The 20,816-nt window shown below is 41.5% G+C and overlaps 1 protein-coding gene across 3 annotated transcripts in view; it reads left to right on the plus strand.

Moving 5' to 3' along the window:
* Nucleotides 1-20,816, plus strand: part of hmcn1 (hemicentin 1) — a 265,771-nt gene that overhangs the window by 199,143 nt on the left and 45,812 nt on the right. For all 3 annotated transcript variants that reach the window (XM_062028319.1, XM_062028320.1, XM_062028318.1), the window contains exons 70-83: nucleotides 6,957-7,038; nucleotides 7,134-7,270; nucleotides 7,344-7,485; nucleotides 7,558-7,702; nucleotides 7,781-7,908; nucleotides 12,862-13,018; nucleotides 13,192-13,313; nucleotides 13,442-13,606; nucleotides 14,019-14,126; nucleotides 14,216-14,353; nucleotides 16,552-16,686; nucleotides 16,888-17,157; nucleotides 17,229-17,419; nucleotides 19,292-19,505. In XM_062028319.1, coding sequence (XP_061884303.1) covers nucleotides 6,957-7,038; nucleotides 7,134-7,270; nucleotides 7,344-7,485; nucleotides 7,558-7,702; nucleotides 7,781-7,908; nucleotides 12,862-13,018; nucleotides 13,192-13,313; nucleotides 13,442-13,606; nucleotides 14,019-14,126; nucleotides 14,216-14,353; nucleotides 16,552-16,686; nucleotides 16,888-17,157; nucleotides 17,229-17,419; nucleotides 19,292-19,505 — 2,134 coding nt within the window. The remainder of the gene's footprint in view (nucleotides 1-6,956; nucleotides 7,039-7,133; nucleotides 7,271-7,343; nucleotides 7,486-7,557; nucleotides 7,703-7,780; nucleotides 7,909-12,861; nucleotides 13,019-13,191; nucleotides 13,314-13,441; nucleotides 13,607-14,018; nucleotides 14,127-14,215; nucleotides 14,354-16,551; nucleotides 16,687-16,887; nucleotides 17,158-17,228; nucleotides 17,420-19,291; nucleotides 19,506-20,816) is intronic.

The following is a 20,816-nucleotide window of genomic DNA, read 5'->3' on the forward strand; positions in this document are numbered from 1 at the left end:
AGCCAGGACTTGTGATCTCGCCAGAAAGATGTCCAGGCATCGAGTAATTGTCTCTGGCCCCCTGCCTGCGAGAGGCAATGATGAGAGATATAGCAGATTAGTCTCGCTTAACAAGTGGTTGGCTAGCTACTGTAGGACGCAGGGACTAACGTTTATTGATAACTGGCCCTCTTTCTGGGGCAAACCAGGCTTGCTGATGAGAGACGGCCTTCACCCTAACCAGGAAGGCGCCATCATCCTGTCTAGAAACATAGACTACTATTTAAGTCTCACTTGACTGACTACACTAGAGCAAGCCCGGTCACAGGCAATTACAATGTCTGTTAGTCCGGGTGAGGAGTCAGTTAAGCTAGAACTAGCCAGCGCCAGGCTGGATAATCCATGTACGCATAGCAATTCTCTTAGAATAATACACAATTCACATAATGTTTTTTCTGTTGCGTCTGTGTCAGAGGTGGACATGCATTCTACTGAGGTGGCAAATTATGATATGTCCAGTCTATTGCAGCACCAAGCAAACAATCGGAAAATTCCCGTCATATCAATTCCTAGATATGGTCGAAACTATTTAAAGTGCACTACGCATAATAAACGCAACATTGTTAATATTGCCACTACGGATAATCTTAACAAAAACTCGTCAAAACAGCCCAATACCTATAATATGGGCTTTTTAAACATAAGATCATTGTCTCCCAAGGCGTTATTGGTTAATGAGGTCATTAGAGACAACAATCTTAACGTCATTGGTCTTAGCGAAACCTGGCTCAAACCGGACGAATTTTTTGCGCTCAATGAGGCATCTCCTCCTAACTATACGAATGCGCATGTTGCCCGCCCTCTTAAAAGGGGAGGGGGTGTCGCACTAATATACAATGAAAATTTCAACCTTACCCCTAACCTAAATAATAAATATAAATCGTTTGAGGTGCTTACTATGAGGTCCGTCACACCGCTACCTCTCGACCTGGCTGTTATCTACCGCCCCCCTGGGCCCTATTCGGACTTTATCAGTGAATTCTCAGAGTTCGTTGCTGATCTAGTGACGCACGCCGACAATATAATCATAATGGGGGACTTTAATATCCATATGAATACCCCATCGGACCCTCAGTGCGTGGCGCTCCAAACCATAATTGATAGCTGTGGTCTTACACAAATAATACATGAACCCACGCATCGCAACGGTAATACAATAGATCTAGTGCTTGTCAGGGGTGTCACCACCTCCAAAGTTATGATACTTCCATATACTAAAGTAATGTCCGATCATTACCTTATAAAATTTGAAGTTTTGACTCTTTGTCAACAAGCTAATAATAATAATAACTGCTATAGCGGCCGCAACATTAATGCTGCCACAACGATGACTCTTGCTGACCTACTGCCTTCGGTAATAGCACCATTCCCAAATTATGTCGGCTCTATTGATAAACTCACTAACAACTTTGACGATGCCTTGCGCGAAATTATTGATAGTATAGCACCGCTAAAGCAAAAAAGGGCCCCTAAAAGGCGCACCCCATGGTTTACAGAAGAAATTAGAGCTCATAAATTATCATGTAGAAAACTGGAACGCAAATGGCGCGCGACTAAACTTGAGGTTTTCCATCAAGCATGGAGTGATAGTTTAATAACTTATAAACGCATGCTTACCTTAGCTAAAGCTAAATACTACTCAAATCTCATCCGCCTCAACAAAAACGATCCTAAATTTCTGTTTAGTACAGTAGCATCGCTAACCCAACAAGGGACTCCTCCCAGTAGCTCCACCCACTCAGCAGATGATTTTATGAATTTCTTTAATAAGAAAATTGAACTCATTAGAAAGGAGATTAAAGACAACGCATCCCAGCTACAACTGGGTTCTATTAACACAAATACGACTGTATATACGACGGACACTGCCCTCCAAAATAGTCTCTCTATTTTTGATGAAATAACATTAGAGGAATTATTACAGCGTGTAAGTGGGATAAAACAAACAACATGTTTACTTGACCCACTTCCTGGGAAACTTATCAAGGAACTGTTTGTATTATTAGGTCCATCAGTGTTAAATATTATAAACTTATCACTTTCCTCCGGCACTGTTCCCCTAGCATTCAAAAAAGCGGTTATTCATCCTCTGCTCAAAAGACCTAACCTCGATCCTGACCTCATGGTAAACTACCGACCGGTCTCCCACCTTCCGTTTATTTCCAAAATTCTCGAAAAAACTGTTGCACAGCAGCTAAATGAACACTTAGTGACTAACAATCTCTGTGAACCTTTTCAATCCGGTTTCAGGGCAAATCACTCTACGGAGACAGCCCTCGCAAAAATGACTAATGATCTATTGCTAACGATGGATTCTGATGCGTCATCTATGTTGCTGCTTCTTGATCTTAGCGCCGCTTTCGATACCGTCGATCATAATATTTTATTAGAGCGTATCAAAACACGTATTGGTATGTCAGACTTAGCCTTGTCTTGGTTTAACTCTTATCTTACTGACAGGATGCAGTGCGTCTCCCATAACAATGTGACCTCGGACTATGTCAAGGTAACGTGCGGAGTTCCCCAGGGTTCGGTTCTTGGCCCTGCACTCTTTAGTATTTACATGCTGCCGCTGGGTGACATCATACGCAAGTACGGTGTTAGCTTTCACTGTTATGCTGATGACACTCAACTCTACATGCCCCTAAAGCTGACCAACACGCCGGACTGTAGTCAGCTGGAGGCGTGTCTTAATGAAATTAAACAATGGATGTCCGCTAACTTTTTGCAACTCAACGCTAAGAAAACGGAAATGCTGATTATCGGTCCTGCTAGACACCAACATCTATTTAATAATACCACCTTAACATTTGACAACCAAACAATTAAACAAGGAGACTCGGTAAAGAATCTGGGTATTATCTTCGACCCAACTCTCTCGTTTGAGTCACACATTAAGAGTGTTACTAAAACGGCCTTCTTTCATCTCCGTAATATCGCTAAAATTCGTTCCATCTTGTCCACTAGCGACGCTGAGATCATTATTCATGCGTTCGTTACGTCTCGTCTCGATTACTGTAACGTATTATTTTCGGGCCTCCCTATGTCTAGCATTAAAAGATTACAGTTGGTACAAAATGCGGCTGCAAGGCTTTTGACAAAAACAAGAAAGTTTGATCATATTACGCCTATACTGGCTCACTTGCACTGGCTTCCTGTGCACCTAAGATGCGACTTTAAGGTTTTACTACTTACGTATAAAATATTACACGGTTTAGCTCCAGCCTATCTCGCCGATTGTATTGTACCATATGTCCCGACAAGAAATCTGCGTTCAAAGAACTCCGGCTTATTAGTGATTCCCAGAGCCAAAAAAAAGTCTGCGGGCTATAGAGCGTTTTCTATTCGGGCTCCAGTACTCTGGAATGCCCTCCCGGTAACAGTTAGAGATGCTACCTCAGTAGAAGCATTTAAGTCCCATCTTAAAACTCATTTGTATAATCTAGCCTTTAAATAGACCCCCCCTTTTTTAGACCAGTTGATCTGCCGTTTCTTTTCTTCTCTCCTCTTCTCCCCTGTCCCTTGCGAGGGGGAGTCGCATAGGTCCGGTGGCCATGGATGAAGTGCTGGCTGTCCAGAGCCGGGACCCCGGGTGGACCACTAGCCTGTGCATCGGTTGGGGACATCTCTGCGCTGCTGACCCGTCTCCGCTCGGGATGGTTTCCTGTTGGCCCCGCTGTGGACTGGACTCCCGCTGATGTGTTGGATCCACTGTGGACTGGACTTTCACAATGTTATGTCAGACCCACTCGACATCCGTTGCTTTCGGTCTCCCCTAGAGGGGGGGGGTTACCCACATATGCGGTCCTCTCCAAGGTTTCTCATAGTCATTCACCGACGTCCCACTGGGGTGAGTTTTTCCTTGCCCGTATGTGGGCTCTGTACCGAGGATGTCGTTGTGGCTTGTACAGCCCTTTGAGACACTTGTGATTTAGGGCTATATAAATAAACATTGATTGATTGATTGATTGATATATATATATATATATATATATATATATATATATATATATATATATATATATATAGCTATATATATATATATATATATATATACATATATATATATATATAAAATAAATACTTGAATTTCAGTGTTCATTTATTTACACATATACACACACATAACACTCCTCTACTCATTGTTGTATTTGAAAGTGCAATGCTTTGCAGCTAGTAGCACAGCCTTTGAAGGAGCATAGGTATGGGCAGCATCTGTGAAATTTAATTTGCAGGAAAGGAGTGAGTTTAGGGTTGAATTGTCCATTCTCTGTCACTCGTCGTCACCATGACTGCCTCTTCTTTGTCTCCTTCTTGTTGTGTGTGCAGTTGTGCACTCTCCAAAAGCCGTAGATGTTATAACGTGACTTGGCCGGCACGCTGTTTATATGAAGGAAAAGCGGACGTGACGACAGGCTGTCCTCACTCAGGTCCGCACGGACCTGGAGGGGGCGTGCCTTAAGTCGGGCTGGAAATCGGGAGAAATTTGGGAGAATGGTTGTCCCGGGAGATTTTCGGGAGAGGCACTGAAATTCGGGAGTCTTCCGGAAAATTTGGGAGGGTTGGCAAGTATGCTTTAAACGCCATCTGCTGATCAGAGCCAAAAAGATGGAGCGCGCTTGTGTATAGAAACACATTGTGAACGCAAACAAGATCCGCGCACAAGCAAAAAGGCGATGAGTACACACAGAGAGGCCGCACGAGTGTACAATGAATCCACGGGAGCACACAAAAAGTCAATGTGAGCGAGGCATCCTTTTGACACCATAGTTCAGGGGTGTCAAACATACAAGGTTTTATCCGTCCCGTGGGATGAATTTGCTAAGTATAAAAATTAACCTAAAATTTTTGAGTGAAAGAGACTGCTGTACTAAATGTGTCCACTGGATGTTGCAGGAGCAATTTTTTGTATCTTTGTAGATGATGCTACATATGTACAAAATAAACCACATGATGTTAGTAAATCAGTTGAGGAAAATGATCCAACTACATAAATAACATCCTGTAATTTGATTTTGATTTAATTTTTTTATCTTGATAGATTGAAAATTACACAGCACGGTGGAAGAGGGGTTAGTGCGTCTGCCTCACAATACGAAGGTCCTGAGTAGTCGTGAGTTCAATCCCGGCCTCAGGATCTTTCTGTGTGGAGTTTTAATGTCCTCCCCATGACTGCGTGGGTTCCCTCCGGGTACTCCGGCTTCCTCCCACTTCCAAAGACATGCACCTGGGGATAAGTTGATTGGCAACACTAAATTGGCCCTAGTGTGTGAATGTGAGTGTGAATGTTGTCTGTCTATCTGTGTTGGCCCTGCGATGAGGTGGTGACTTGTCCAGGGTGTACCCCGCCTTCCGCCCGATTGTAGCTGAGATAGGCTCCAGCGCCCCCCGCGACCCTGAAGGGAAAAAGCGGTAGAAAATGGATGGATGGATGGATGGATGGATGGATGGATGGATTGAAAATTAACACCAATGAGTTAACTGATGAAAATTATCACATAATTTATTCAGAAAATATAAATAACGACAAATAAAGATAGAATACTATTAACCGCAACATTTAAGTGTAAAAAAAACCCTAACAGTATGATTTGTACAATTTCAGAATGTGCCTGTTCTATTTTTAAACAAAGAAAAGAATCTGAAGTTTTCTTTATTTTTAAGTTATCGTGCCGTGATTTTACCAGTCCGGCCCACTTGGGAGTAGATTTTTCACCATGTGGCCCCCGATCATAGTTAGTCCTCTCAATGAGACATTTGAGTCCAAAAAGCATGACGGAAGAGTCGGTAAAGTATGATGCTCACTCTGCAGGAAGAAGTTTTCTTTTTACAGAAACACAGAAAAATACCACATTAATAGCACAAAAGCAGTAACAGGTCCACATTAATGTGGACATTTTTTTGTTTGATTTAACATACTTTTTGTTATTTTGAACATGATAATTATAGATGTCCGATAATGGCTTTTTTGCCGATATCCGATATTCCGATATTGTCCAACTCTTAATTACCGATTCCGATATCAACCAATACCGATATATACAGTCGTGGAATTAACACATTATTATGCCTAATTTTGTTGTGATGCCCCGCTGGATGCATTAAACAATTTAGCAAGGTTTTCCAAAATAAATCAACTCAAGTTATGGAAAAAAATGCCAACATGGCACTGCCATATTTATTATTGGTCACAAAGTGCATTATTTTTTTTAACATGCCTCAAAACAGCAGCTTGGAATTTGGGACATGCTCTCCCTGAGATAATCCTGATACCCACTACAACTATGGGAAGTACTATACTTTGACTTTCACAAAGTGCATTATTTTTTATTTTTTTTAAACATGCCTCAAAACAACAGCTACAAAAACAATGAAGGCACACAGCTTCAGTCCAGAGTATACTAGAGTAATAAAGTAAACAATAACATAGTCCTCCTTTAGTGCAAGACTGCCTGGCATACTGTATAACAGGAAATTATAAACTGGGCTCAATCTGAACAGCTGATATGGGCATCTACATCAACTATATGATTTGCCTGAGAAGCTAGACAGGACAAAAAAAAATAAAATAAAAAAAATTACTTTTTGAAACCGATACCGATAATTTACGATATTACATTTTAAAGCATTTATCGGCCGATAATATCCCCAGTCCGATATTATCGGACATCTCATAAATGATAATGTTTACAAGATATCATGACCACGATTAGCGCATACAGTATATGTTCACTTTTTTTTTTTGCGTATATTTACTAAAGCAAAACAAAGCACAATTGATAAAAAATTATACGCAATCATGATTAATCTAAATTAATCCACAGTGAGTCTATGAATAATCTGATTAACAAGTGTAATTGTTTGACAGCTCTAGTTACAATACACATTTCAATGCCATATTTTCCATTTTGATTCAGTTGGAGGACACTGGCAGATACAGCTGCTTAGCCAGCAGCCCAGCGGGCGATGATGACAAAGAGTTTTTAGTGCGGGTGCATGGTAAGAGTTTTCATTTGAACATTTATAACTTTCCACCTTCACACTTAGACGGAGATGTAAATCAGTGTGCTTTCTTTGCTTTGTTTTTGCATCAGTTCCTCCCAACATTGCAGGGGAGAGTATTCCCCAGGACATGTCGGTGTTGCAGAACAGACAGGTGACTCTGGAGTGCGAGTCGGACGCTGTTCCACCTCCGACTCTGATCTGGCTCAAAGATGGTCAACCCCTGCAGGTTAAAAATTGGGCACATTTATTTTTATAAGACGCATTTACCCCTGTGCATTAATGACATGCGTGCTGTGTAGGTGTCTGCACGTGTGCGTGTTCTCTCAGAGGGTCGCTACTTACAGGTCAACATGGCGGAGCTTAATGATAGGGCTCAGTACACCTGCGTGGCCAGTAACATCGCTGGCAAGACCACGCGACAGTTCAACCTGACTGTCAATGGTAAAAGTATATTTTTACAGTAAAACATCCATCGGAAAAGTAGACATGACTTAATAAAACATGTCCCTTCAGTGGCCCCAACAATTAAATCTGGCCCTCAGACAGTGTCAGTGCATATCAACAAGTCAGCTGTACTGGAGTGTACTGTAAGCGGTGTACCGGCACCTCGTGTCACTTGGAGGAAACATGGAGCCATATTGGCGGGAAATAACCCCAGGTATCATCTACTTTGCTGAGTGATAATGTCTGTTGTTTACACCTCTACAAAAAAATTTTTTTTTTCCTCTAAATGTAGGTACACATTTATGGAAGATGGCTCGTTACACATCCACTCTGCGCAGGTGACCGACACCGGCCGCTACTTGTGTATGGCAACAAACCCCGCCGGGACACAACGCAAGAGAGTAGATCTTCAAGTATATGGTGGGTTATACAAAACCCAAAACCAGTGAAGTGGGCACGTTGTGTAAATCGTAAATAAAAACAGAATACAATGATTTGCAAATCCTCTTAAACTTTTATATTCAATTGAATAGACTGCAAAGACAAGAGATGTAATGTTCGAACTGAGAAACTTCATATTTTCTTGGAAATAATCATTAACTTAGAATTTAATGGCAGCTACGTATTGCAAAAAAGTTGGCACAGGGGCATTTTTACCACTGTGTTACATGGCCTTTCCTTTTAACAACACTCAGTAAACGATTGGGAACTGGGGAGACCAATTTTTTAAGCTTTTCAGGTGGAATTGTTTCCCATTCTTGCTTGATGTACAGCTTAAGTTATTCAACAGTCCGTTGTCCTAGTTTAGGCTTCATATTGCGCCACACATTTTCACTGGGAAACAGGTCTGGACTACAGGCAGGCCAGTCTAGTACCTGCACTCTTTTACTATGAAGCCACGCTGTTGTAACACGTGGCTTGGCATTGTCTTGCTGAAATAAGCGTCCATGATAATGTTGCTTGGATGGCAACATATGTTGCTCCAAAACCTGTATGTACCTTTCAGCATTAATGGTGCCTCCACAGATGTGTAAGTTACCCATGCCTTGGGCACTAATACACCCCCATACTATCACAGATGCTGGCTTTTCAACTTTGTGCCTATAACAGTCCAGATGGTTCTTTTCCTCTTTGGTCCGGAGGACACGGCCTCCACAGTTTCCAAAAACAATTTGAAATGTGGACTCGTCAGACCACAGAACACTTTTACACTTTGCATCAGTCCATCTTAGATGAGCTCGGGCCAAGCAAAGCCGGCGGCGTTTCTGGGTGTTGTTGATAAATGGCTTTCGCGTTGCATAGTAGAGTTTTAACTTGCACTTACAGATGTGGCGATGAACTGTGGATACTGACAGTGATATTGTTGTAGTTAGGGCTGTTAGGCGCTTATTTTGTGCGATTAATCACAAAACATTATCGCAATAATTAGTTATCAATAGGTATGTCCGATAATATCGGACTGCCGATGTTATCGGCCGTTAAATGCTTTAAAATGTAATATCGGTATTATCGCTATCGGTTTCTAAATTATCGGTATCGGTTTCAAAAAGTAAAATGTATGACTTTTTAAAACGCCTCTGTGTCCACGGACGTAGGGAAAATACAGTGCGCCAATAAACCTCAAAGGCACTTCCTTTGCGTGCCGACCCAGTCACATAATATCTACGGCTTTTCACACACACAAGTGAATGCAAGGCCTAATTGGTCAACAGCCATACAGGTCACACTGACAGTGTACGTATAAACAACTTTAACACTGTTACAAATATGCGCCACACTGTGAACCCACACCAAACAAGAATGACAAACACATTTCGGGAGAACATCCGCACCGTAACACAACATAAACACAACAGAACAAATACCCAGAACCCCTTGCAGCACTAACTCTTCCGAGACGCTACAATATACACCCCCCGCTACCCGCTAACCCCCCCCCCCCCCCGCCCCCACCTAAACCCCGCCCCCTCCCAACCCCGCCCACCTCAACCTCCTCATGCTCTCTCAGGGAGAGCATGTCCCAAATTCCAATCTGCTGTTTTGAGGCATGTTAAAAAAAAGAATGCACTTTGTGACTTCAATAATAATTATGGCAGTGCCATGTTGGCATTTTTTTCCATAACTTGAGTTGATTTATTTTGGAAAACATTGTTTAATGCATCCAGCACCCGTAAAATAGCTAAACCTAAAGCCAATGGCCACATAACAGCCCAATCCAGATCCCTCAAAAAATACTCTAATGACAATTTCAATTTAAAATTAGATGAGTGGGACTGGTCCCCTGTGCTCGCGAGCAACCTGGTCGATGTTGCTTGGGATCGCTTCAAAATGGCGTTCCTAAAGATACTAAATGACATGGCTCCCGTGAAAACAGTCAGGATCAAAGCCCGCTCGGAACCATGGATGAATCCGGACCTATTAGCTGCCATAAAAGACAGAGACAGGAAATACTCTGAATACCAAAAATGTAAAACAGAAGTAGATAAACAATCCAATAATATCAACCTCAAATTACTCCTTTCAACTCTCAAAAAGCAATGCAATAAATTAAAAAATAAGTCAACCAACCTGACTAAATCCTTAAAAAAAAATTACATTAACGACAAAATAGAGGAAAACACAAATAAGCCACGTGAGCTCTGGAAAATTCTCAACAACCAGCTTCCTGGTTGCAGCCAGAAACTTAAAACCAGACTCACCAACATCAGCATCAAGGAGGGTGACTCCCTCATTACAGACAAAATGGAGGTAGCTAGCAGACTTAACATATTTTTCACCAGCATAGCCGCAACTCTTGTCAACAAGCTGTCCCACCACTCTGGTCGCTTTGGTGTAGAACACATTAAAGCCTTCTACAGAAAGCTAGGAGTATCCAATGATGATTTCAAATTAGAAATGGTCACAGCTGATGAGGTGTTTAAAAAATTGAGCGCGCTCCACCCTAACAAGGCCACCGGCCTTGATAATATTCCCTCCAGATTCCTCAGGGACTCTGCCTCCATCATTGCCCCGATCATCACACACATAATAAACCTATCAATTACACAAGGCCAAGTACCAAAAGATTTTAAGATTGCAAGAGTAACTCCCCTCTTTAAAAAAGGAAGCAAATTGGAACCTGGCAACTACCGACCTGTTTCTATTCTCAGTTCCATTTCGAAAGTAATGGAGAAAATAGTTTATGAACAGGTCGATAGTTACCTTGCCACTAATAAACTCATGTACAAATTCCAATCCGGCTTCAGAACTAACCACTCCACTGACACATGCCTTCTCTATCTGACCGACCACATCAAACATGAGGTGGACGCGGGTAAATACTGCGGCATGGTCATGCTGGACCTTCAGATGGCCTTTGACACTGTTAACCACGCTATACTGTTGGATAAGCTCAGAGAAATCGGATTTAACAAAACCTCATGGAGCTGGATGCAATCTTACTTGGAGGGGAGGGAGCAGGTGGTAGTGCCCCCCCCCCCCTCTCGGTGAGCTGTGGAGTCCCCCAAGGCAGTATATTGGGACCTTTGCTGTTCCTAATATACATAAACGACATGTCATCGGAATGCGACTGTGAATTGTTTTTGTTTGCGGATGACTCTGCCTTGCTGGTATCCGGCAAGGACAAGTCACAGGTGGAGAAAATCCTCAGTGCTGAGCTCTGTAGAACTTGCACCTGGCTCGCTGACAACAAGCTATCCATACACTTGGGTAAAACAGAATCCATCCTGTTTGGGTCCCACATCAACCTTAAGAAAGTCAATGACTTCACCATAAAAGTAGGTGACATTGTTATCACCAGGAAAGATGAGGTCACCTACCTAGGTTCCATTCTAGAGGCTAACCTTTCCTGTGATAAAATGGCAACCAAGGTAATCAGAAAGGTTAACCAACGAGCGAGATTTCTCTACAGAATTTCCTCTCTGGTCAACAAAAGCACCTTGAGGATCCTGGCGGGAACTCTCGTTCAACCCTTTTTCGATTGCGCATGCACCTCCTGGTACCCTAGCACCTCCAAAACCCTCAAATCTAAACTCCAAACATCTCAGAACCATCTAATCAGGTTACTTCTAGACCTCCACCCCAGATCCCACCTCACTCCTACCCACTTCTCTAAAGTGGGCTGGCTCAAGGTGGAGGACAGAGTTAAACAACTTGCACTGAGCCTAGTCTATAAAATCCGCTACACCTCCCTGATACCGAAGTACATGTCAAACTACTTCCTTAACGTAAATGACCGCCAAAACCACAACACCAGGGGGAGCTCCACTAACCACGTTAAACCCAGATTCCGAACTAACAAAGGTCTTAACTCATTCTTTTTCTATGCCACATCAATGTGGAATGCGCTCCCAACAGGTATAAAAGAAAGGGCATCTCTATCCTCCTTCAAAACCGCAATAAAAGTTCACCTCCAGGCAGCTACAACCCTAAACTAACACCCTCCCCGGATTGCTAATAATCAAATGTAAACAATCAAATGCAGATACTTTTTCTTATGCCTTCTGATCTCTCTCCCTCCCCCCCCCCCCCCTCTCTCTCTCTCTCTCTCTGTCCACTACTTGATGTCCATATCCTACCCCCCTTCACACCCCTGATTGTAAATAATGTAAATAATTCAATGTGATTATCTTGTGTGATGACTGTATTATGATGATAGTATATATCTGATAGTATATATCTGTATCATGAATAAATTTAAGTGGACCCCGACTTAAACAAGTTGAAAAACTTATTCGGGTGTTACCATTTAGTGGTCAATTGTACGGAATATGTACTTCACTGTGCAACCTACTAATAAAAGTCTCAATCAATCAATCAAAAAGCGGGGCATCGCAACAAAATTAGGCATAATAATGTGTTAATTCCAAGACTGTATATATTGGTATCGGTTGATATCGGAATCGGTAATTAAGAGATGGACAACATCGGAATATCGGATATGGGCAAAAAAGCCATTATCGGACATTTGTAGTTATCAACACAGATTAATCTATAATCTAAGATTAATTATTTTGACCGTACATTCTCCTTTACCTTTACCGTGGATATACCCAAAAAACGGAGCCGGTTGGTCAGTGGTTAGGTCAATGCAAAGATGAGTGAGGAGACTCTAACTGGTGTGCTCCTATCAAATAGATGTCATGCATTCAAGTAACACACTTAAAAACGTTTCCCATAACATTGCATTTGTGTCAAAATATTGGTGTTGTTTTGAAAGTTGATTTTAACTTTGCCAGCAAGTAAGTTAATTAATTATGATTAATCATCAAAATGCAATCATGTGATTACTTTGATTCAAAACATTTGCAATCGTTTGACAGCATTTCAACTGTGTCCATAACTCAAAAATGTGTTTGTATGTGTATCTTGCAGTGCCTCCCTCTATCGTCGACGGCCGTACCAACGTGACGGTGACAGTCAATGTCCAGACCACCCTCGGCTGTGAGGCCAGTGGCATACCCAGGCCATCTGTGAGCTGGATGAAGAACGATCGGGCCATCAATACTGACCAAAACCAGAATATTTTCAGGTTGATTCAGGTTTTCTCCTTTTTCTGTTTCTTTATCCAATATCTCCTAATCCCACTATTTCCCCTTATTTAGTAGGATTGAATCATAACCTTACAGCCTGGCTAATTATCTGTAATGTAATGTAATGCTATTACTGACAAAGACTAACTTTAGCTGGTTTTATTAATTGCAGATTACTTTCATCTGGTTCACTGGTAGTGATCGCACCCACAGTGGAGGACACGGCTTTGTATGAGTGTGTTGTCTCCAACGAGGCAGGAGAAGATTCTAGAGCCATCAACCTCACTGTCCAGGGTGAGAGGCATCATCATTTCTATTACATCACATTTATGTTACACAACATACATTACATAACATTATGTGTCATAAGTACAAGACTCATTTTAATTTGGCTGTTTAACGACTGCGGCCTGTCGTCCTAGTTCCGCCATCAATAGCTGATGAACCAACAGAGCTGGTTATCACAAGGTTGTCCCCAGTGGTCATTGCCTGTAGTGCATCTGGCGTGCCGGAGCCCACAATCCACTGGAGCAAAGATGGCTTCAAGCTGCCTGAACAGGGGCAAGGATACAGCATCCTGAACTCAGGTTAGTCAGTGTCACAACAACTGGAAATCATTGAATTTCTTGCTGGCTTGTATTTTTTTCCCCATTTTATATCATTGTCATCTAATTATCTGGTAGTGTAATGGGTCACACCTTTGGTGCAGACAGTGTGAGTTCAATTCCCAGCCGTTGGATAATGTATCTAGAATACATATGTGTAAATGGGAGGGTCGTGTCATGTTTAGCGCATTTTAGCTGCTTGATATTTCTGATTCATTAAAAAAAACTTTAAGGAGGTTGTCACAGAAGTAAACAAGGTAGGAGTTGAACTTTCACATCCTCTAAAAAAAACATTATAATCATTGTTAATTATATGTCCAGTATATTATTATAATAATATGTACTCATATATATGTATAGGCTGGATATATATACATTTTTTCTTTGCGCTCAGGTCAAGTAGAGATAACCTCAGCTGACCTGAATCATGCAGGACGCTACTCCTGCACAGCAAAGAATGCTGCAGGATCCACCCACCGCCATGTGCAACTCACAGTACAGGGTACGACTTTTATTTTCTAGGATGCTCTTTGACTCCTGATCCTGTTTCCAAATACTACGATGATGATGGTTTCTTATCTATTTCCTTAGAGCTCCCTATGATTCATTCCCACCCATCCACCCAGGATGTGATCCTCAATAATGCCATTGTTCTGCCCTGCAGAGCCACAGGCTCACCGAGGCCTACTATTACCTGGCAGAAGGAGGGCATTAATATACCCACCACAGGTAACCACCGCATGTATGTGTGTGCGTGCACGCGTTCAAGCAATCATGTGTAATCCTTAAAGGTGCCATATGTAATAATGTGACCAGAAATGGCTCAAAATTATGTAGTCCCCTCCCACTCTCCATGACTGAGGTTGCCAGATACTCAGGTGAATCCAAATCCTACTCCAAGGAACTTCAAATGGCAATCGATGAGTCCTAAGCTGGAGGTTTCTCTTGTTTATGCTTCTTGCAAGATGGCTTACTAAGTAATTATGACACATTTTACTGATGTTGATTAGCCAAATGTATTTGTAAAGTTACGCAGCAATATTTTAGTCGGGAGTCGGGACAGATTGTTGGCATTACCCTGCTAAAATGTCTAGTTTGACCGCACGGCCCACCATCGAAATAATTATATATAATAATATATAATATATTATACATCGCATAGGCCTACTTTGATGGCAAGCCAAGGCCAACAGTAAAATGACCGCCACATTTCATTCAGCATAACTCCATGTTGCATCCCACCTGACACACTGCATTCTCTTCCATGTACGCACATCACCATCTTTCACTGCAGAGTGCCATTCTATGAGCCAACCCACGCTACGCAAAAACCAGGTTACGCATAAATCATATAGCCTACTACAGGGGTGTCAAACTCATTTTAGATGGGGGGCCACATGGAGGAAAATCTACTCCCAAGTGGGCCGGACTGGTAAAATCACGGCACGATGACTTAAAAATAAAGACAACTTCAGATTGTTTTTTTTTGTTTGAAAATAGAGCAAGCACATGCTGAAAATGTACAAATCATAATGTTGTTGGGTTTTTTTTTAGACTTACATGTTGCGGTTAATAGTATTCTATCTTTATTCGTCGTTATTTATACTTTCTGAATAAATGATGTGATAATTATCATCAGTCAACTCATTGGTGTTAATTTTCAATCTATCAAGATAAAAAAGTAATATCAAAATCAAATTACAGGATGTTATTTATGTAGTTTGCTCATTTTCCTCGACTGGTGCACTAACTTCATGTGGTTTATTTTTATTGTTTTACATATGTAGCATCATCTACAAAGGTACAAAGAATTGCTATTGCGACATCTAGTGGACACATTTAGAACTGCTGTTTCTTTCATTCAAAAATTTCGACTGATTTTTATACTTACCAAACTCATCCCGCGGGCCGGATAAAACCTGTTCACGGGCCTGATCCGGCCCTCGGGCCGTACGTTTGACACCCCTGGCCTACTACCATGTCAATACACAAAATAGAACATCTTTACATGTAATGCATCATATTGTGCCAAGCAAATACCCCCCCCCCCCCATATGTGTTTGATACACATACAGTACCAAAAACTGCAATTAGCCGTGCTAATGTTGGAACGCATTTCGTCAGTGTATCTGCATATTGAGAACGAAATAGGCACGGACACTACCCATATCCACATAGGTTTTATTTGTCCAAAATATACTTTTCTCTGTCAGTTGGACGAGACATCGACATACAGGCTAACGGGCATATATTTCCCCCGTTAGCCTGTATGTCGATGTGCCATTGACCGGGCTAGCATGCTAAGCATTTGTTGCACAAACATACTATCTTTGTTAGACGATGTCATAGACTGTATTGGACAATATAATTTACATATGAAATGTCCATTTTCTTTGATTACAAGTAATAACAAAACGTAAATTCCTGACTTACCTATCTATCAAGGAGGAAATTAGTAAGTTTGGCATCAGATGAAAAAATCTTCTCCGCCTTCAATTGTCTCCATCTTTCAAAGGCATCCTCGTTTTGTTCCAGGCTTTGTCATGAATACGTTGAGAATCGTAACAAGGCCTTTCAGATTTACTAAGATCTGAAATGTTTAGTAACTTTACCAGTGGCAGTAGCCAGAAGAAGATGGCGGTGCGTAACTGGCAACCGGGATGTGACACACTCACGGACTTTCTAATTGATCAAACGGTGGAGGGCGAGGCATTGAAATGAAAATAATAACAAGATTTCGGGGCCGTAAATCTAATTTTGAAATGAGCATATCCCGGCTGAACTACCGTTATCAGTTATAGAGGTATTTGAAAAGAACAAGATGTATTACTGCCTTTTGACATATCAGGGCCATTTAATGATGACTTGACATGAAATTATTACATATGGCACCTTTTAATTAAGGAACGTTTTGTGCTTTCTGACAGGTGGACATTTCACAGTACTACCTAATGGAAGTCTACAGATCACCAGGGCGTCCGTGTCCAACTCTGGAACGTACATATGTGTGGCTCAAAACCCTGCAGGGACAGCACTTGGCAAAACCAAAGTCAGAGTACAGAGTAGGTTGTGCACTGTTCGCACATTCAATATCAGCTACTAGCTGAAAGTATCAATAAGGTATTATCATCAAATGTATTGATATCATAGCTATTTAGTAGACCTCATAATTCTGGCAATGCATTGTTCCGTTCAGCATTCCCTTTTCTTCATTCTAAAATGGATATAAACATGTATTCTGATGTTAGTATTGTGCTCTGCAGTCCCTCCTGTCATCAGCTCAGAAACCCAAAAATACACGGCACCTGTGGATTCCTCTGTGACGCTGCATTGCCAAAATGACGGCGTCCCTGCCCCGTCTGTCGCATGGCACAAAGACGGGCAGCCCCTGACTGAATCTGTACGTCAGCGTGTGCTTGGTTCAGGCTCCCTACAGATCGCCTTCGTCCAGCCAAGCGATACGGGGCGATACACTTGTACCGCTGCCAATGTTGCAGGAACAATGAGTCTGGAGATGAGCCTGACTGTACAAAGTGAGTTTCCATAAATATAAGTACTATTATTCATATTCATTGCAGATAACTCATAACTGTATCATTTTCAGTTCCTCCCTCAATTCTTGGTTTTGAGGAAGAATTGGTTGTGATGGAAAATAATCAAGCCCAGCTGGCATGTGTGGCGAAGGGGGTCCCTCAGCCGACCCTCTCTTGGGAGAAGGACGGTGTTCCTCTAGGACAGGGTACTGGGGAGTACACCATTTTGCCTTCCGGGGAGCTGGTTATTGATACTGCTCAGGTGAGCCCTGTAACTCAATGTAATGTACAGTGGAAGCTTGACTTACAAACCCTTTCATTGTACAAACTTGTCGATTTACGAAGCACGGAGCTAAGAACAATATATGGTGTACAACCTTGTCTCAGTGTGCAAACCTATTGTCCACTCATTGTGCCCCTGCAGTGTAGCCATTTTGTGCCCAGCAGCACATCCATCGATCTCTCTCTGATCTCTCATTCAGTCAGCAGTCAGCGGTGTTGTCATCAGCTACTGTGCTTGTGTGTGTGTTTAAGTGGTTTTTTTAGCCTTTTGACAGCATTTTCTGGTTTTGCTAGCTCAATGCGAGTCCAAGAAAGCAATGGACAATTGATGTGTGATTTGAAACAGCGTTGTCGACAGCGCCCCTCACCCCCTCGTCCTGTCTTCCGCTGCACGCCAAGAAGATTAACTGTCAAGCTAAAGTGGATTTGTTTTTATTCCTATTCATTGACGCAACCTGACTGTTAAAGTTAAGTAGTTTTGTGATTTCAAACTGTGAGTGCACCACAGGGCTAGTGACAGTGTGTGCATGTCGGCTGCATACGAGGAGGACAGTTCAGCTTGTTTTTATTTTTAAAAAGTTGATCCGTCACTTCCTTATGTTTGTTTGATATACAGTACTGTATACCGCTTTATTTTGTATTGAAAGTGTACAAACGTTTACTAAAATATTGACTTTGGTCGAAGCTGGAAGCCATTATTGCATTTACAAGGTGTTGTAACTAATGGGTTATATAGTTCATGTGTGATGATAATTAATAGTTTGCGTACTTGATTTAATTGCTGATAAATTAATCTATTATTATTTACAGTTAAAAAGGAATTGATTTCATTTATACACTACCGTTCAAAAGTTTGGGGTCACATTGAAATGTCCTTATTTTTGAAGGAAAAGCACTGTACTTTTCAATGAAGATAACTTTAAACTAGTCTTAACTTTAAAGAAATACACTCTATACATTGCTAATGTGGTAAATGACTATTCTAGCTGCAAATGTCTGGTTTTTGGTGCAATATCTACATAGGTGTATAGAGGCCCATTTCCAGCAACTATCACTCCAGTGTTCTAATGGTACAATGTGTTTGCTCATTGGCTCAGAAGGCTAATTGATGATTAGAAAACCCTTGTGCAATCATGTTCACACATCTGAAAACAGTTTAGCTCGTTACAGAAGCTACAAAACTGACCTTCCTTTGAGCAGATTGAGTTTCTGGAGCATCACATTTGTGGAGACAATTAAACGCTCAAAATGGCCAGAAAAAGAGAACTTTCATCTGAAACTCGACTGTCTATTCTTGTTCTTAGAAATAAAGGCTATTCCACAAAATTGTTTGGGTGACCCCAAACTTTTGAACGGTAGTGTACATGTATTTGATATTGATTATTTGAGAAACACTGACATTGAATTGAGTTGTTTTCTACTTCATTGGCTAACAAAAGGTTAAAAGTTAAAAAACTGCATGTTCCACAATTCATTGCGGCAAACCAGATGTTAGAAAGAGCGGGAGCCGGTGCATTGTTGTTGTTGAGTTTGAGCAATACTAGCCTACGGGTGAATGAATGAACGACAGATGATAAGCTAAAAAGATTGTTTTGTACCGATTTGTATGCCCATTTTTTTCTTATATAAAGTACCACTTTCTTTACACATTTCCGACATCCTGTCCAATACTTTGTTCGTAGTTAATCTACACATGGTTTCTTATGGAGAAATTTGCTTCAATACACAAACTTTTCTATTTACGAGCCCTGTTCAAGAACTATATGTCTGTAAATCGAGGTTCCACTGTATGTTGTAAATGCCATATTGTAGTTTTTAATGAAATCCAACTCTTTGCCCCCACTTGTACCAGTCTGGTGATGCAGGCAGTTATACATGTGTTGCCACCAATGAAGTGGGTCAGGACAGTCAGACAGTGACCCTGTCTGTTCATACTCACCCTGTCTTCACTGAGCTGCTTGGAGATGTCTCCCTCAATAAGGGAGAGCGCCTCCTACTGACCTGTGGAGTTAGTGGCATCCCCCCGCCCCGGATTACATGGGCCTTCAACAACATCATCATTCCAGGTATGGGAACATCTTTTTATTACGACACTTTGGCGGATGCTTTTTTTTGTCGCCCATGACTGAAACAGCATGTCAAAAATGTTAGGGATTAGGGGATATTCTCAGTGACTTTAGACATTGCAAGTAGGGATGTCTGATAATATCGGACTGCCGATATTATCGGCCGATAAATGCTTTAAAATGTAATATTGGAAATTATCGGTATCGGTTTCAAAATTATCGGTATTGGTTTCCAAAAGTAAAATTTATGACTTTTTAAAATGCCGATGTGTACACGGACGTAGGGAGAAGTACAGAGCGGCAATAAACCTTGAAGCCACTTCCATTGCGTGCCGGCCCAGTCACATAATATCTACGGCTTTTCACACACACAAGTGAATGCCACGCATACTTGCTCAACAGCCATACAGGTCAAACTGAGGGTGACCGTATAAACAACTTAAACACTGTTACAAATATGCGCCACACTGTGAACCCACACCAAACAAGAATGACAAACACATTTCGGGAAAACATCCGCACCGTAACACAACATAAACACAACAGAACAAATACCCAGAACCCCTTGCAGCACTAACTCTTCCGGGACGCTACAATATACACCCCCCGCTGCCCCCTATCCCTCCCCCACCTCAACTCAACCTCCTCATGCTCTCTCAGGGAGAGCATGTCCCAAATTCCAAGCTGCTGTTTTGAGGCATGTTAAAAAAATAAAGCACTTTGTGACTTCAATAATAAATATGGCAGTGCCATGTTGGCATTTTTTTCCATAACTTGAGTTGATTTATTTTGGAAAACCTTGTTACATTGTTTAATGCATCAAGCAGTGCATCACAACAAAATTAGGCATAATAATGTGTTATCCACGACTGTATATATCGGTATCGGTTGATATCGGAATCGGTAATTAAGAGTTGGACAATATCGGATATCGGCAAAAAAGCCATTATCGGACATCTCTAATTGCAAGTGTTCTTTGAAAAAAATCCCATGTGACTTGTTGTAGAAAGCCGTCCTAGAAGAAAGGAATCTTTTATCTTCATCTTTTGTTGATGTGAAGGTCTGATGTTCAAAATGTTGTTCTGCTAACTTGATCTACTAAGCTCCTGCGCAGAGGATTGCATCTTTTAAAAGAGCAACATAGAGAGTGCAATCCATTTAGCGTGTTTTATGTACAGTATATGCAGAATATATGCTGATTATCAGAACGCTCACAATACAAATATAACCATTAAAGGCCTACTGAAATGAATTTTTTTTATTTAAACGGGGATAGCAGATCCATTCTATGTGTCATACTTGATCATTTCG

The sequence above is a fragment of the Entelurus aequoreus genome, linkage group LG19, assembly GCF_033978785.1.
Source record: "Entelurus aequoreus isolate RoL-2023_Sb linkage group LG19, RoL_Eaeq_v1.1, whole genome shotgun sequence".
NCBI classification, from domain to species: Eukaryota; Metazoa; Chordata; class Actinopteri; order Syngnathiformes; family Syngnathidae; genus Entelurus; species Entelurus aequoreus.